Source organism: Mastacembelus armatus, chromosome 1, assembly GCF_900324485.2.
Source record: "Mastacembelus armatus chromosome 1, fMasArm1.2, whole genome shotgun sequence".
Classification (NCBI taxonomy): domain Eukaryota; kingdom Metazoa; phylum Chordata; class Actinopteri; order Synbranchiformes; family Mastacembelidae; genus Mastacembelus; species Mastacembelus armatus.
Window position 1 is genome coordinate 7,666,114 of NC_046633.1, and position 18,132 is coordinate 7,684,245.

The following is an 18,132-nucleotide window of genomic DNA, read 5'->3' on the forward strand; positions in this document are numbered from 1 at the left end:
AACAGTGGGTTTCTGGCCTCCGTGCGAGCCAGATGTGGAGGGAAGATATTTTCTCTCTCTCTCGTCACTGTTTTCAGACTAATGGGTTCTTGTTCTCTGTGGAAGTGGTTCTAAGCCGAGAGCAGGAACTCAAAGCCTGCATGCCAGACCTGTGGCTATGGATGTAATAATCAAATACTGTAACTTGGCCACGTGTAAGAATGTGTGTTAATACATGCGAGCTTTCAACAAAGTCTCCCAATGCCAGTGGCCTCCTATATACTTTAATATGACTTGATGTTCACTTAACCCCCCCCCCCCCCCCCAATTGGTAATTGAAACCTGATGGCGGAATAATAATCATTTTTTCTTTTTGTTTTTACTCTTTCTGCATTCACTATGCTGATTTTTGCCTGGGCTCGGGGATAGTATTCAATTACAAGGTTTGGTCGAAGGAAGGGCAGCGATGGGCATTACATTTACAACCTCTCCACGGATTCACTGGAAGGAAAAGCTACAATGACTTTTTAATGTGTCGACCGTTTGGTTGGCTCAGACAACATGCAGAATTTTAAAAATACAAAAAATATTACTTTTGAAGCTACTCTTTCTACTTTTCTTTACACAAGGTTGAAAAAAAGATGAAGGGGAAAGAAAGAGAAGAATGATGTGCTGGGAGTAAGAATTGAACTCAAACTTTTTTCATCATTGAAATTCTCCTTTTTCTGGAGTGAAGTCCCAAACCAAAACTTTGTTGCTTGTTTGCTAAGTGGTTTTACTACCACAGGATGATTTGTGTGACATTTATTTGTGAGTTTTTTTTGGCCAGACACAGTCACAAGTGTTTGTGTGTTTGTCATGTTATTAGCGGTTATGTTCCTTGTCATGTGTGTACCATAAATAAAGACTCCCTTGGCTAATTTACCCCACATGTTTTTTGTTCCCACCTCCCTCTCTGTTCAGCATTTGTTTTCTAGGAGGATTCAGATGGTACCCAGCTTTTTTGGCCTGTGTCTGAGCCTTTCTGAGGTCATTGAATTTTTATTTTTTTATATCAAAAGCAGTTGTGGACTTCCTTGTTACTCACAAAGGCTAACCGGTACAACGCGTGGTTCCTATTACTTCACTACCTCACCACTGAAGCAGATGCACAGCTGCTTACTGATGACCTCTCTCAGTACACATTAATAAACACACAGTGACGGCAGTGCAGTAAGTATTGCACTGATAAACTGAGTGACTCAACTGAAATTATTTCATTTTTACTGTTTTTTACGGTAAAGATGTTGGGAGATGCTTTTAACTTATTTGACTTGTCAGGACTATATTTTCTCTGTGGCAGAAAGAACCTTTTTCTCAAGCTGACAGTTAAACCTGGCTCCTTTAGCAATTTCAGGGATGACTAAGTTTAAAAGACACACAATAGACTTGATAGCCTATTAATAATATTTGAAAAAAAAAAAAAAATCAAGGCATCCTGATAGCCAAATAGCTATAGCAGCGCACCATGTATGCAGGCAAAGTATGTGCGGTTTTAGTCTGGCCATTGATCTTTGTTGTAGATCTCCCCTGTGTGTCTCTCCTGTTCTCTCCTCTGTGCAATCTACTGATTAATAATGGCAAGAAAATGCCCCAAAAATAATAAAAATAAAACTTTGAACGAATATAGGAAAGGAATCGCTCATAGAGGTGAATTTACATAGAATGATCACCTGGATCTGCAGTTCTCCTTGGGTTTACGTCACTTTATACATTGTAAAACTGTCAGAACATCTTAATTATATTATGTCAACTGGTAACACATATTAATTACGTTTTTTCAAATCAGGTTAATAAGTTGTATAAAGCGATTTCTATCATTTAAAACACTGTATTAGCTCAACTACTGCTCAAACACACTATTTTAGGGTGCTACCTTTCAGCTCATTGTTTAACTGTCTGGCCTGCAACTTTACTGTTTTGGTTCACTTTCTCTGGTCTCAGAGCATTTCAGCAGGGAGAGAAAAACTCTAAAAACCCACTGTACACAACCTTCTCGGCATAAAACTGCAGACAGACACAGTTAGCAACTACCCTGGGAACATAGTGAAGCCTGGTGCCAGCTAAAGAACCAGAAATTTATGTCAGGAGTGGGTAAAATACCTAATGCTGCCCTGTAACTGCTGTATCTGTTAATAAGCAGCTGTTTGCTAACTTGTTCGCTATGTCAACTTTTTAAGTTGAGATGTGTGTTATTTTCATAATTTGTTTTCACTGACCCCAAGTGGCCATAAAAATAGCAGGAACAGCCATTGTTACACTAGTACTCTCTACACTCACAAAATGTTTTTGTTAATATTTAATTGCCTATGTCCTCATATATACTGCAATATACCACCATTTTTTGCTTTTTTGAACTCATTTTTGAATATAACCATAAATTTAAATAAATAAATATCATTTATTTCTGGTCCTGTATTTTTTTGTCAGTATTTTCAGCAGTCCTCAAACAGTTTTGAAGATAGCTGTAACAACCACTGACATTATGCCCCGTTTTTTTTTTTTTTTTAAATGTGGCCCTCAGGAAGACAAGAAAATGTACATGTATACTCATGTCAAAGGGAGAGGTAAAGATACATTAGTGCGGTCAGGAGGGGAAAAAAGTCTTTGGCCTGGGAGAGAAGAAGGGTAGAAACAGAATAATGAGAGATGGAGAGATTGGAAGTTAGTTTTAAGGAGAGAGAGAAGGAAAACATTGTACGAAAGGACTTTGTCAAAGTCAGTGCTGGGTTCATTCGACACTGGGTTGGTGGAGATGTGGGGTGGGGTGGGGGGGTGTCGGGGTGGGGGGGTGCAGTGGGGTTGCTGGCAGGGTTGCCACGGCAGCGTTCCGGATGGGCAGGCGGTCTCCTCTCAAGGGGTGAGGGGGTGACGTGGGGCTGTCAGGGAACCTGGCAGGTAGAGGCACAACGCCCTGTGACTGGGGGGGGAGCACGGGTCAGTGAGAGAGGACAGGAGTGAGGGGATGGAGGCAGCGGAGGGGTGAGGCGGAGGCCTGTGTGATGAGGTGAGAAGAGGGAGAGCAGAAGAGGACGGAGACGTGAGGGAAGTAAATGAGGGCAGAGGAGGAGAAAAGCTAGAGATGATTAGAAGAGAATTATCCAAGTGTGAGTGGAGATGACTCTGGAGTAAAGAGGAGGGGTGAGGAGGGAGAAAAACACTGGGAAGGGCTCAGGGTGCCCCGAAATACATGTCTGTCAAAGACCCGAAACCAGCACAGTCATTAGGCAAGTGATGGAACTCAAATTCTTCTTCTGTTTCGTCCCTTCTATGTCTTATTCTTTCTTCCTTTTCTCACACAATATGCCCACACTGTGGATCATGAATAACCTTTCCATGATATAACATATTTTTGCAAGGTAATGGACGTGCAGAAAAGGGAAAAGTGAGGCCGACAGGTTGCTGTAGGATTTGCTGTAATTTGGTGAGAAGAACAACGGTCTGGTGAGCGCTGTGTCTGGAGGGTCAAAGGTGGAGATGTGCATGAGCTGTGTGTGTGTGTGTGTGTGTGTGTGTGTGCGCGCGTGTGTGTGTGTGTGTGTGCGCGCGCGCGCAGCAGTGGCTCTGCTGGTGCTTATAAAATTATAGTTTTGTCTCCTGTCCCCATGAGTGGAGTCTTCTTTTCCTTCTTGGAAAACCAAAACTAACACATGGACTACTTTATACATAACATGTGTCATTATGTCATGAACGGCTAAACAGGCATTAGCAGATTGTGCTCTAAGCCATTAACCTTTTTGCCATTTTCTGTTATGTCAAATACTTTTGAAAATCGTAAATAACTCATGAGACTCGAACAAGACACCGCTTTTTTACTCTTTGTTTTTTTTTTTTTTGTTTTTTTTTTACAAAGATGCACTTATTAGCAGAGGCCAGATTGCAGCAATCAGTGACACAGACAATCATGTGGCTCCCTCTTGTTTCTCTCAGACCTTTCGTTGCCCTTGCCTGTCTCACTCCACATCTTTCTTTCCCGTCTCTCTCTCTCCCACTATCACAAGTGGAAGGTTGTTCCTGTCGGTGTCATATGATGTCTTGTGGCCCTGTAGTGGTAGCAGAACAGTGACAGTTCTATCCCTGCGCCATCTGATCGACACGCCATTCGTTGTCACATGCACACACGCTGCCTGCTTGAGTGTGCGTGTGTGTGTGTGTGTGTGTCTGTGTTTGTATCCTTGTATGACCATAAATCAGGTCACAGACAGTACCACCCTTAGACATGTGCTCCTGCTTATGTCTCTAGCATACTGTACAAAGGCTGCACTCACTGTTTTGGAAATGCCACTTCCCACCAGATTTAAACCATGATTATTATTGTTATGTTTTATTCTATTGGAATGGACAAAATATTTCTATTTACTCTGGCAAATGAAAAGTTTGGATGACAGAAAGACACAGATGCTTCGTTCACACGACAACCTAAAGGGAACCCACGTTCTCTCCTTTCATTGGACAAGCATCGTCCTCAGCAAAGAGACACTCACCACCTTTTTTCCTACTGGCTGTTCATCATTTGCTTCTGTGCCATATAATCACCATCACTGCACAAATTATGTTGTTCCACTCTCATCTCTCTCTCTCTGGCCTCTGCTTCTGCCCTTCCATTTTCCCTCGTTTTAGTGTGTAAAAGGCCAATTTGAGGTAGATCTTACTCAGTTGTGAATTCATTCTATGAAAAATTATCCCCACCTCCAAAAAAGAAAACAAAACAGAAAAATAACACAGCAGACAAGCATTGTAATTATGACTTTTTGATGACCTCTGCATCATTTTTGTACTTACTGTTGTTTTCCTGTACAGGTTTTCTCACTTTGCACAGAAAATGAAAAGCAAGGTACTTTGCCTCTTAAGACTGAAGAGCATACAAAGGGGAATTGGTTCTCTTTAGACTGTTCTAACAACTCACTGTTGTCGCACCCAATTTCTGGGCCATTTGACCCATTAGATGTCGGTATTTGGGAAACAAACAGGCAGTGCTGAAAGGTTTGATAGGTATAATAACGTGGACCTGATGGTGATGTAAGGTGCCTTTTGAAAAACACTTGTAACTTACGGTCAGTGGACAAAAAGTGCAATAAGAGGTTAAGAATGTGTTCAGTTCCATACAGTCTCTGAATTTACTTCTTTTAGTTTGGTCCTGCTTTTTCACTCTCTTTTACCTGGCGTGCTCTACAGGCTTTAGTTTATTCACATTTGACTTAAAATCCCCTTCCCTTCACTATGAATATGTATTTCTAATTGCAATTTGTCAGTAGTTGGAATTTATTTTAATAGATACACAGATATAACACACTATATCTATCCACACCAATTACAAAAATATATGCTGCTGTAAATGCCATTACATACAGAACTTTATCAAGTGTTATAGACATATGCACATAAACAATGTGCTGCACTATTGCAATGCTTGCAAATCATATATGGCAACAGTGTTATGTTTCTAAAAAGATTGTTCCTCAGAAAACACAGATACGTCTGTCTTTTCTGCTCACTTTTTTTCCATTTTTGCTCCTGCTAGAACAATTTGTTTGTTTACCTGAAATCTGAAACACCCGACTAAGTGAGCATAACTAAAATCACTGAATTTGTTTGTCTCTAAAAAGCCACAAACTATGATCCTTTTGTGCTGTGACAGTCCAGACAAGGGGATGATAGTAAGTATGATATATAATTTTTGGAGTAACATAATCCCACATTATTGTTCATTGAAATATAGGCTTTGTCCTGTAACACTTCAGTCTGGACTGTCCCTTTCTGACTGCTCAGATGATTGGACTGTACCCCAGACTGAGCATGAGTCGCCTGGGGATAAGGATGCTGTGGCAGAGCTTGAACCTCATGCACACATTTGTATTGATCCATACAAGCCTCAGTGACTGTTGCTACAGAGCAGGCTGCACTCTGTCATACAGGGCTCACCCTGTCACCAGCTAAGAAGAAATACAACACATCACACACTTGTATGCCACATGTGACCATGAGTGATTGGGCTATCTCTGCCACCAACGCTGCCCTGGGGTCCTGCTTCACTCACCCACCCTTGTCCCCAATCCTCCCTTTTTTTTTTTTTTTTTGCTCTATTTCTTTCTCTACCTCACTTTTCCTCTAATGAGTTGCAACACTGATAACGAGCCTGATGATCTTCCATTGATTCGGCTATCACTTGCTTGTCTGGTAATTGATCCGTAGCTGAGCCTCTAGTTAATTATATGGGCTTCGACATGGACCCCTGCCCTGAGGGGAATTCTCAAGTCCTCCACAATAATAGTTTTAATAAAGGAGCCTCAGGATCGGCTGCATTCTTTTTTCCCCCGATGCCCTTTCCTGTTTTGTGTGATTTCTCATCTTTCTATTTCCTCCTTCCTCCCCGTTTCTCCTCCAAAATTTCTCCATCTCCGTATTTTTACTTCTGTGTCTCTTTTCCGTTTCCTCTGTCCCCACAGCCATTACCATCAGCACAGGCAAGGGGGAAGAAAGGGAAAGGGAAAAAAAGAGGCAGAGTGAGCAATATTGGCAGAATCCACTCCTCCCTCCCACAAATAACAGCCATTAACCAGCCAGGTCAGAAGCTGAGCCACCAGCTTGACTTGAAACACTGAGTGCCACTCGAAAAACCCACAGACTAGCACATTTACAGACGAGAGAGGGAGAGCGAGACAGAGAAAGAAAGAAAGAAAGAAAGAAAGAAAGAGAAGCATGAGCTGGGAAGCAAAATAGGAACCTCTGCCACTAAAATTGTCACTTAATATAATTCACTTCAGCCTCGTGCATTACCTTTTCAGTGCGTTGTGAAGAGGGGAGCTGGCGGTACATGGACAAGAGGTGACACATTATGCCTTTAATGACAAGGCTGCTTCTGGCTTTTGACAAGACGCAGGCCACTATGTACAAAAGACAAATGAAGAAAAGAATAAGAAGAGAGTGGGAGAAGTAAAAGTAAAAGAGCAAGACCTGGAAATGGAGAGAAACAAAAAACACAAGAGACCAAAGCAAAGATAAAGATGTAAGTGGTGATGGAGAAAGGGGTGCAGATCTAAACTGAGTTTGAGACAAAAGCCACAATTGTATCTTTAAAGTTTAAAGATGCACAATGTCCACCTTTCTCTCTGTCAGCAGAAATCCTTTGTACATAACAGTAAGAACTGGTGTGATAATCTCTGCAAAGGTTAACACTATGCTGCTATTAGTACACCATACAAAAGGCTTTTAACAGGCAACCAAGCAGCTGTCTACAGCAATTTACCACAAAATCCAAAGTGACTTTATATATCAGAAGCCATTTAATGTAGCTGAGGAGGTAAGTTCTCTCTCTTTCTGTCCCTTTCTCTTTTGTTCCCTGGCAGTGGAAAGATCACAGTGACATCTTCCTCTCGCTGCGGACTGAGGCACCTGGTCTGTCATTTCTCTAATGATGGTGGGGTGAAAAGACAGGGTGGAGAAAAGGAGATGAGAGATTTAAAGGGAAGACAAGTAGAAGGAGGAGGTGGAGATGGCGGGGGAACGTCTTCATTGTTTGAGACATGTCCTATGCTGTGTCGAAGGAAGCATAGATCTCTTCCTCTTTTTTTTTTTGTTTTATCCTCCTGTGTGTCTTTTTCTCCACGTCTGCCTCCCTTTACTCTTCCATCCCTCATTTTATCCCCTTACCTTTGCTGCTGTGGGGACCAATTTGGCTAAAATGGAACCTCTTCCTCATTTTTTTCTTAATTAAAATCTGAGAGCCTCTGCGGGGGGGGGGGGTTTCTGTGTGAGTGTGTGTGTGTGTGAGTGTGTGTGTGTGTGTGTGTATGTGGGAGTGTTCATATGCATGCTGGTGGCAGACTGCCTGCGTTCCATTACTCTTTTATTAGAGTGGGTAAAAAAAAAAAAAAAAAAATCAAACAAAGGCGCCAGATTTTATTAATGATAAAACACGTCTACTGACATTTTCCTTTTATATTTTTGTTTGTTTTTTTATAATAACCCTACCATTTAGAAGTACAAATATTCCAGCTGTGAATAAAATAACCTTTTTATAGAACATAATTCTGTATTTTCAATTGTTTTAAGCAACAAAACTTAATAACAGCCCACAACAGTGGTGCTGTTCTTGAAGCTCAAGAGAAACTAAGCATGTTTGCTTATCACCGAGTGTGTGTTTGTGCGTGTGTTGGGATGGTCCCACAGGGGAACTAAGTTGCTCTGAGATGTGCCAGTCGCTTGTAATTGTAATAAGGCAGGGGGACAAATGCTCCCTCCCCCCATGCTCCTGCTACGCGATGGTGCTTGCCCCCACCTTCCTGCCCCTAGCAGAGGAGGGGTGTGTGTGTGTGTGTGCGTGAGTGTGTGTGTGTGAGGAAATGTGCAGCACGATGTCATTGAGCATCTCAGAGTGGAGCTGCTCAGTTGACTCAGTTGAGCCTGCACCGGCCAGACACACAGACACTCTCACTCGCTCGCTGTCCTCTTACATACAAACACTGAGGGAGCCACCATCTCTCCCTCACTCACACACACACACACCCACTGGCTCGGGCGCTCAGTTCCTCAAGCGGCTGCGGCGGAGTACAGAGGAGTCAGAGAGAGAGAGAGGGAGGGAGAAGCAGAGAGAGAGGAAAAGAGAGAGGACAGGCGGCAGCACGGACGTTGAGAGAGGGACACAATCACAGAGAGAGAGAGAGGGAGAGAGAGAAGCGGGAGGCAGGGAGAGCTGGATAGTTGGTGGCTCACTCCCACACCTCGTCTTCACTTTGCTGGGACAGACACTGATTTGATGGTAAGAGACATTCATGAATTTTATTGGCTTAACTGTTTGCTTTACATGGGACTTTTTTTGTATATAGACTTTTTTATTATTTGGAATGCAGGTTTTAGTTGCTTTACATTCATATTTTATGTGAAACTGTTTGTGTTTCACATCTAGTTGTTTGCTGTTTAACATAGCACACAGTTTGATGTTTGTTTCTTTAAAGCTTATTTAAGAGAATATTTGAATTACACAGGATTATATTTACTTGCGTTTATCCTTATGTGTGCATGTGCTCAGTGTTGAGTGTGCTGATGGCAGCTCCCTGGTTGTTTAACTTTTTCTTTCCTACTTTTTAAATTTTGATTTTTAGAATACAGCACTATATGTCAGTGTGTGAATCAGTGTATACATGCAGGTAAACAAGTTTTACCATGTGTGTCTGTGTGCAAGTGTGTTTGTGTTGAATCCATGTCCAAGTGCAAAATGACTGACAGATGGATTAAAGCAAAAAACTGAGGCCACGGGCAACATCATGCACCCCCCCCCCCCTCACTAATTCCCATAACACCGCTCTTTTTTTTTTTTTTTTTTTTTACTTTGCTCACCTTCTCATCAGCCACCCCTCCGCACCTCAATCCTTCTCCCCAGCCCTCCTCACCTCCAGTGCTCCGCTCCACTCATCTTGCCCTGTCCAAGAGGAGGCCCCTGAGGAAATTCACCGCGAGCTCTCGTTTCTCTTTTCACAAGAATTAACTCCACACGCACTCCTCCGCCACCAGAGCTGCCAAGAATCCTCACACACACACACGCGCACACACACATCCACTCCCTCATCTGCCCTCTCCCTGCTATCCTCCTCGAGAAGCAGGACCCGTGTGAGAAGAAGAAAAGGCAACACGACCCCAAAAGAACCCACCTTCACTGACTTTTCTCTTCTCTCCTCCTTCACACTCCCACATCCCTCCTGCCCTCCCTCTCTGTCTCTCTCCCTCTTTCTTTCCAAGTCCAAGGAGGCAGAGTTGGATGTGAGAGGCAGTGAGTGCGACACAGTCCCACCAGAGCCCAGCAAAGACCCAGAACCGCCCAGGTCACCTCCAGCTAAGTCTAACGGACCCAACGGCACCACTGGCGTTTGCACGAGCATCCCCTTCAGTAGCCACAGTAGCAACAGCAGCAGCAGCAGCAGAAGTAGTCTGGGTGGCATTAGTATCGTTAGCAGCAGCGCTGAGGGAGCAGGCGAAAGCTCCATGCAGTTCAGCACCAGACCGCCTAGTGCTGAGCAGCCAGGCTTCATGGGGACATGGCAGCAGCAGAGCACTGACAGCAACCTCCTCTACAGAATGTCCCAGCAGGTATGTCAGCTCAGCCTCACCCTGTCACCCTCTCCACCTCTGCCTCGTCTCTCCTTCACGTTCTCCCTGTTTCCATTCTGTAAAACCAAACTTTTTAGTTTTCCTCACTTGATGTATATTCAGATGTTTACTAATGTGATTCTTACACTGTGTCTGTGTGTGGGAAAAAGAGTGTGTCTGTGTGTGTCTGTAGGTGTGTGTAATTTAGGGGCTGGGGTAGGGGGGTGGTGGTTGTTGTGGGAAGAGTTTGGTTTGGGATTTTTCAAATTAAGAATCCTTACTTGTTATTGCATTTTTGCAACCCCCCCCCCAGTTTTGGAATTTGTCAGATTTGATGTTTGTGCGTGTGTGTCTTTATGTTGTTGTTCCAAACACACCACGCCTGAAAGTGTTTCCATTCATAGAGCTTTTGTGTGTGTTCCTTTTAATTTGACTAATTTAATGCATGAGCCAGTCCCCTCTATACAGAACAACAAAAATAGCCTATTTTATGTATAAGTAAAAACACACATTGTAAGGCAACATTTATACAATACCAGATAAGTCATTCGATGGATTATCTCTTATCCGGATTTGTTACATACATGCTTAGGTCTTAGTAATTGGTCTATGCGTGGTGTGGAGCGTAAAAGCAAGCAATAGCAGTGTTTTGGTAACCTCTGTACCGATAAAGACTCGGTAAGGGGCACCCCTCTGGGACCGGCTAATTGACTTCATGTGGCCGAGGCAGGAAGCCTCTTGCGCGGCTGCAGAACAGCAGAGGAGCCGCACATGAACACGGGCTCGCTGGAAAAAGTCATGCTGATAATGGATCGCTTGCACCGGCTGAGGAAAGTCCACATTTCCTCCCGAGATTTCTCATCTGTTATTTTGGATGTCACTCTGAATTTTTATAGCTTTTTTAATTTTTTAAATTTTTTTTAAAGGAGTCTCCAAGTTAGAACAAGAGAGTGATTTTAAAGGGACGACGGTTTTGTGGTTTGGTCGGATAAATGTCAGGTAAGGAGAGGGGAGAGGAGTGAAAGTGGAGTTTTCTGCAGGTGTAAATGTGTGATGTGTGTTCGTGTGTATGTGTCCGTTCGCACGCACCTGTGTGTGTGTGTGTGTGTGTGTGTGTGCATGTGCGTGGGGGAGACAGTAAAGATAGAGGATGCTTGATAGGTTGCAGTTAATCATAGCGGGACCTGCAGGCTCTCAGTACCATACACATGATGTTACGCGCTCAGGCCACAGCGCTTCTTGCGCAACAGCTTTGCTGCGGCTGTGTGTTGTAAATGATGAGAAACTAATCCTGTCACCTTCCCGGCACTTACAGTTCAGTTTCCAAAAGTCTCATCCTGAAGGTGAGACTGATGTGCTGAGACTAAAACTGCTCCCGGTGGAACTTTGGGAATAGCACATGTTAAAAACAGCTTTCCCCGAGATTGTTTTGTCTGTCTTCATGAAATACACCATATTTTCTGCATTTCACTTCTCTCCCACCGTTACCAAAGATTCCATTTTCACACCGAAATTAATTATAGCGCCGCACTTTTGCAAGACTATTTTCTTTTTTTTGTTCCTTACGAACCGATCACACACACACACACACACACACACACACACACACACACACACACACACAAAACTATTATTAAGTGACTTGGAAGAAATGGGTGCCTTGAATTATAAGAGGAGACCTCTCCTCTTCTCTCCTCCTCTCCCGGTATGAAGCAGGTGGATGGGCCCCTGCGCTCAGCATCTGCTGGGACCCCCACGTTTCCATCCCCAATCCTTTTTACAAATGCGCACCGTTGTTTCAATATAATCAGCTATGGGACTCGCTGTTATTTATCCTTCCTTGCACCACTTAGAAGACATCTTCCCATGTTTAGTAGGCATGACATAAATTCTCCGAAGGAAGCCTCTTCCTTGACAGACTCGCTTTATTGGAATCTAACCGATAATGACTTTGTGTTTTCCGAGGCTGGCGGACCCTGGGGTGTTAGAGGAAAGAAATGCGTTATGGGCTTGTGTTTCAAAATCTCCCCTCTCTCCCTTAAAGATCAACTAGGTGACACGAGGGATGCGGTATTTTTATCGTTGTTAGGCCAAATTATATTTCCATCGGATCGATAGAGACGCAAAACAGTTGTGCGCAGTGCGTGCAGGACAGATGCGGCTGTGTGGTGAGGTGCAGGGTATCACTGAGCCAAAAAAAAAAAAAAAACATTTGCAGAAATGAGTGAAATAGCACTTTGACATGAATGTGGACATATATATTTTTTAACTCTTACATTGAGAAGTGTTTTACAGCAGGTGTCTGATCATCTCGGCTCACATCAGTGACCAATCACAAAGCAAATTATTTGAACTATGAAATTATGAATCAGATTTCATATTAAACCTCTTTAGTTTTCGCGTGTTTTATAGCAGAGTCGAGCCATAAAAAACAGCACCAGCCCCTTTCAGCGTAAAGAAAATGACCTAATCACAACAGATGTATATTTGAAAACAAACGCTCCCTCAGAATTTACTGATTTAATCCTGTGTTATTTATATTTGTTTCATTTCTCATGTCGCTGTAATTTATTTTAATATTTCAGAAATAATAAATGATTTTTTTTTAGAAGTGAGGCTGTTACAAATTGGACAGACAGATGAAAAAGCTGAAGTAAATATATTTTTTCTTATGTTTTAACTCCGGTGTTGAGATTGCGTATTGATCTGCTATCTACGTGCAATCGCCTTTCATTTTTGTGTTTCTCTTAACGAAATGAAATGAACAACTGTGGCGGTCAAGACATTTCTGACTGCACATAATTTCCAGTTGACACCTCAGAAAACAGGCCTTAGTCTTTCAGGAAAGTTTAAAAAAAAAAAAATCACAGCAACAGATTCCCAACCTTCCTAATCCACGTCAGTGTCATGAGGAAACAGCACAAACAGCACGTCATTTAAATGAAATCAATGAAATGGATTCGATAAATACTGCCTGTTGTCTCAGCTTTCTGATGTGCACACAGCGGTGCACATTTTTACAAGATCCTGCAAGAGGGAAACTTTGCTAAAATTGTTCTTATGGAGGAAAAATACACAAACATTAATTAGTAGCTGAATAATTTCCCAGCCATTAAGGGAGGAGGAGGAGGAGGAAGGGGGCGGGGGGGATCATATTTGGAACCTAAATTGACCCCGCTGCTGCACATGGGTGGTTATGAACATCGACCCTTGCAGGTTAAAAACCCGGGTGTTAAGTGATACTATGAGGTTAATTGGTTCATCATCAGGGATAATTCCTCCACAATACAGAAGCCGTAGGCCGCGTTTTATTTATTTACCCCCCCCCCCCTTACTTTTTAAATCTTCTCGGCTTGGAGTCAGAGGAATGTGGGAACAATTCAGGCGTTAGGAGAGCTCGTAAATAATGTGGCTTCACGTCCACCTGAGGATCTGATGTGCTGCCATCCAGGGCTTAAAGCAGACCCCGAAGTGAAAACAACAACAAAAAAAAGAAAGAAGGGAAAAAGGCAAGAAAACGGTGTATGTCTCCAGTCTAAAACTATATCTCTAAAATAGCCTCTTCCTTTTCTTTTTGCAAGGGTGCTGTAACGCGGCTTCCTTTGAAGTGCGACAGGTCGACTATGGGCCGAGACCTGGAAGAGGTACAGTGGCATTACAGCTTCTGTCTGCTCAGTCCTGCCTGCTTCATCTCACACTGAGACTCTTAATTTCCACATATAATACAAGGAACACAGGGGCTTATAATGTGTTCCTTATAATGTCGAGTAGAATTTAGAAATCACTGCAAAATATAGATAAATAATGCTATTAATAATCAAATTTTCTTAAATGTATAGGGTTTACATTCTTTAAATTACATATACATTTTTTCTCCACTGCATTTTTTTTAACTTTGAAATCAAAATCTCACTCACCAGCTTTTTCCTGATATCATTCATCTCCAAATTGAATATCCTTAAAATTAAACTAAAAGGCATTTAATGATTTCACTAAACTCAATATTTAGATATATATCTAATAGGTAATAAATTGTTGATTTTTTTTGTTGCCCTAAATAAATAGTAGATTCACAATGCCTGTTGCCCTTCTTAAGACAAATGGATCATATTAGCTGAATAGTTTTTTTTTAAAGCCACCCTACATATTTGCTCTAAATTTCTTAAGTCTGACTTCAGTGCTTCTATTTCCATCTTTAATATCTTTACATCTTGTCTCATACTTTTAACTATTTTCTGGGGTTAGTGTTACAGTCAAATTTATCGATTTTGCTTTATTTCCTATATTTCCACACAGTGAAGCCCATACGGTCCTGTCTGTTTATGTTAAACAACTGAAAGTGAATGCTGTTAACTCTGAGGGCATAATAACATGCTCTGCTTTTGTTTTGTCTGAGTGAAGAAATTGGGTTGATCTCATCCTCTTCAGTGCAGATCACAGAGCTCGCTAATCTGCCTATTAACACATTGATACACTTACAGCGGTGAGAGTGTGTACTTTATGTGCACACGTTGTTTTACACAGTGGGTGCATGTTGCTCATGTGGTGCATATGCGCCACATATGCATTGCTTCTTGCTATTGTGTGGAACTGGGAGGCAGTGATTTGATGCATATGTGTAGAGTTAACCACAGTGGGTGAACGTGTGTGTGTGTGTGTCGTTACACTCAACTGTTATTATTTCCATGTCTGTCTTTGATGGGTCGTTGCACACCCAGCATATGGATGCCTATATGTACATGTATCTGGTGTCAAATGTGTGTGTATGTGTTTTTCTGACACTGCAGTTTATGTGTGTACATGTGTGCGTTTAAAGAGTTTGTGTCTGTGCTTTTGCCATTTATTTTTCTGAGTGGGTGGCTAAATACTCATATGCCAGTTGTGTGAGTGTGGATGTGTGTGAGTGAGTGTGTGTTGGCTCTGGTTCCATGTGTATGCGGGTGCGAGGTGAAGTGTCTCTTGGCTGGCCCTGGCTGTAGAGCGGGAGGAGAGCAGAGGTGAAAGAGGAGATTTGCAGAAAAGACACGCACCACTTCCCCCATTACTACTTTTTCTTTTTCTTCTTCTTCTCCTACATCTCTGTCTCTCACTGTTTCTTCGTCTCTCACTGCCACATTTCTTTCCTCCTCTTATTCCTCCATGCCTCAACCCCTCTTTCTCTTTTAATTCCATCTTTCCTACTTAAAACTCTGTCTCCACCATCAGTCCTCCATATGCTAAATCAGACTGTTTTATTCTACAGCTGCTGTCTTTAGGGCTCTTGAGACTGAACATGTCTAACAGAGAACCATTTGGGGTGTCAATTATAGTAAGACTTAAAGATGACGCGCAATGTTTCTTCAAGAAGGGGAAGTGATAGGGTGTGTCCCTCCACCAGTGTTTGGTTTAACACCTGATAGCAGAAGGTTTAAAGCTAAACTTGTCCATAACTGTAACGTTGCGACTGGCTCTTGTGCTTTTTAATGCAAATATTGGAATGCTACTGGGCAGCTAAAAAGGTCCAAATAACATAAGGAGCGCTGAGAAGGACCACGGCTGCGTTTACTTAGGGGCTATCTCTCTCAGTCTTATGACAATGTGAGCTTTTCTTGAAGGCAGATTATTACTGCAGAAGGGAGCACAGAAATCTAAGAGTTATTACTTAGTGGGAAGGTGGCTGCTGCTACTTACTACAGATTCCCATCTAGTTGGACAGAGTAGGAGAATGTGCAATTTATGGTCCCCACTATATTTACCCAGGTACCAATCAGGGAGATGTAATGTCCGCAATATTTTCACTTTAAGCTTTTTCGGATTTTGCTTTTCTTTGTTTTAATTGTATTGCCAGGTATGGCCTTTCCATTTTATTGAAATCTGAAAATGGACCATTATAATTTCTTGGCCAGTTATGGCATTTAATAAAGAATTTTCTCTTTTATGTGTTGTAGATGCTTAAGAATAAAATCAGTATCCATAATTTTAATTCCATTAGTTTCATCTACTTTTCTGTGTATATTCCAACATCAGACTCTTGAGGAAACCCATCAATAGGACCTCTAATACAGACTTCTCAATTCTCCATTCTTAAATGTTATCTTTAGAGTATATGTATGCCCCATTCTAAAAAAACACATGTCCATGATCATGCGTTTTGCGGGTCATACAATAACCTCTGCAGCAGTGCAGAAATGCCCTGCAGGAGCGTTATGGGTTATCACTGACCCTGACTCTGTGTGCAGGAACAGGGGGCAACCAGTGATCAATAAGCATCATGTGAGTATCAATCACAAGCTCATGTCAGCTGCTTCCTGTTCCTGTCCTGAGGAGACAGCCGCCTCACACACTACAGTGAGTGCCCGAATAATGAGAAGGATGCAGAACGACGCTGAGATGCTATGATGTGTCTGGCAGGGTGGTGTACTTTACATTTTATGTGTATGTGAGTGTCGAGGATCGCCAGAAACAAAGAGCCAAAGAGCAATCTGCTATTTCCTTCAACGGGGGGGGGGGGGTTGAAGAGTTAAATCTACTACTGACTTTTCCCAGGAAGCATTTAGTCCTGTGTGGGTATGTATATGTATTCACTATTTATTTTAGTTGAAACATTTTCCACAAAATAATCAATAAAGCACTGGTAATCTAAGTATTGATTTGTTTTCAAAAATGTGTGGCAATTGTGGCAATTAAATGTGTGTGATAACAGTCTCACTACACTAGGATAATGTGGAATTTTGCATTTTTAAAATATTCTAGATATAATAGTACAAGCAGAAGAGAAATGTTTTTACTATTTGATGTAAATGTACAGAGTACTTTCTGCTCTCACTCACTTTGAACTTTGAATTTTCTTTCCTGGTGAAGCCAGGAAAAAGAGGGTCATTAGATATTCGTCTTTGGGTAGTTTCCTGCAGAGAGGAGATTTCACCGGTGTGAAGAGGAAGTGTGTGTTTGAAGGGCTAGTCGCTCAGGATGTCACCACCCTGCCACTGGCTAATGAGGGGGGAGGGAGGGAGGGAGGGACAGAAGCACAGGGCCGGGCAGCAACACACACTCAGTGATATGGCAGGAATGTAGCAGCTGTCACTGAGGTCCAGGCAGTTATGAAAACGGTGAAGTATAGTTGTGTCTTGTGTGTACATGTGTGTGAGGGTGAAGTGGCAGTATTAGGGGGCACAGGGACATGGAGAGCTGGGAGGGGCCCGTGTTGGCTTTGTGACCCAGAGACCGCGGCCAGCGGAGAATGTCATCACACATAATTGACTTAAGTGAAAAGAGAGTGTCAGATGAAATAGAAATGTGTGTTCCAGTGATCTGCAGTATTTTAAGAGATGACCATATGGCAGAGACATTGTTGAGAGAGGCTGTTCTTTCCCGTTCTGCATCCAGAGGAAGGTGACATTAGGTGTGACCTGTGCTAAGTGACATGACCTTGGGCATACTTTCACCACGGCTTCTCCCTTTTCCTGTTATTCCTCAACTCCTGTTTTTGTTTTCCTTGGAGTTGTGCCAGTGCAACGGGCAAATCCACAGCCTACTATTTTTACATCCGTCTTTAAGGACCTCTGTCTGTTTGTGCTGCCTGCCAATTTGCCCCATCAGCAGTGGCAACGAGAAAGAGCTCTCAAGGCACCGAGCCTTTCATTTTTCTGTTGGCGATGTGGCTAATGCTGTCACTGTTATTTGAAAAAGCACTCAGAGAGAATTGCTATTATTATTGTTAAAACCATCATCATCATCATCAGGCTTATTTATGGTTATGGATAATGATGGTAATTTTGTTCAGGGCTCATAGTTGACTCTGCCTCTTTCCACTGCTAATCCGACATGCACTGTGTGTGTGTGTGTGTACGGTTGTGTGACTGTGTGTGAGTGTGAGTTTGTTCGTACTGTGCATTTTCGATGTGTTGGCAAATTACCAAAGTTGTTGTGGAAAGAAAATGGCTTCTCAACAGGTAACAGTGAATTCATGTCTGCAGTTCATGTGTGAGGTGAGGAGACTGGCACACAGGCAAAATAAATATGTTACATCCCTTAATACATATGTTAAACTCT

General features: G+C 42.4%; 1 protein-coding gene across 5 annotated transcripts in view; it reads left to right on the forward strand.

The window, feature by feature from the left end:
• The window catches only part of bnc2 (basonuclin zinc finger protein 2), a 153,844-nt gene that overhangs the window by 52,294 nt on the left and 83,418 nt on the right, over nucleotides 1-18,132 (forward strand). For 3 of the 5 annotated variants that reach the window (XM_026304227.2, XM_026304232.2, XM_026304230.1), the window contains exons 2-3: nucleotides 9,754-10,101; nucleotides 13,683-13,745. In XM_026304227.2, coding sequence (XP_026160012.1) covers nucleotides 9,754-10,101; nucleotides 13,683-13,745 — 411 coding nt within the window. Of the gene's footprint in view, nucleotides 1-8,472; nucleotides 8,777-9,753; nucleotides 10,102-13,682; nucleotides 13,746-18,132 lie in introns of those variants that run through there. The other 2 variants (XM_026304228.1, XM_026304231.2) reach the window with 2 other exon arrangements.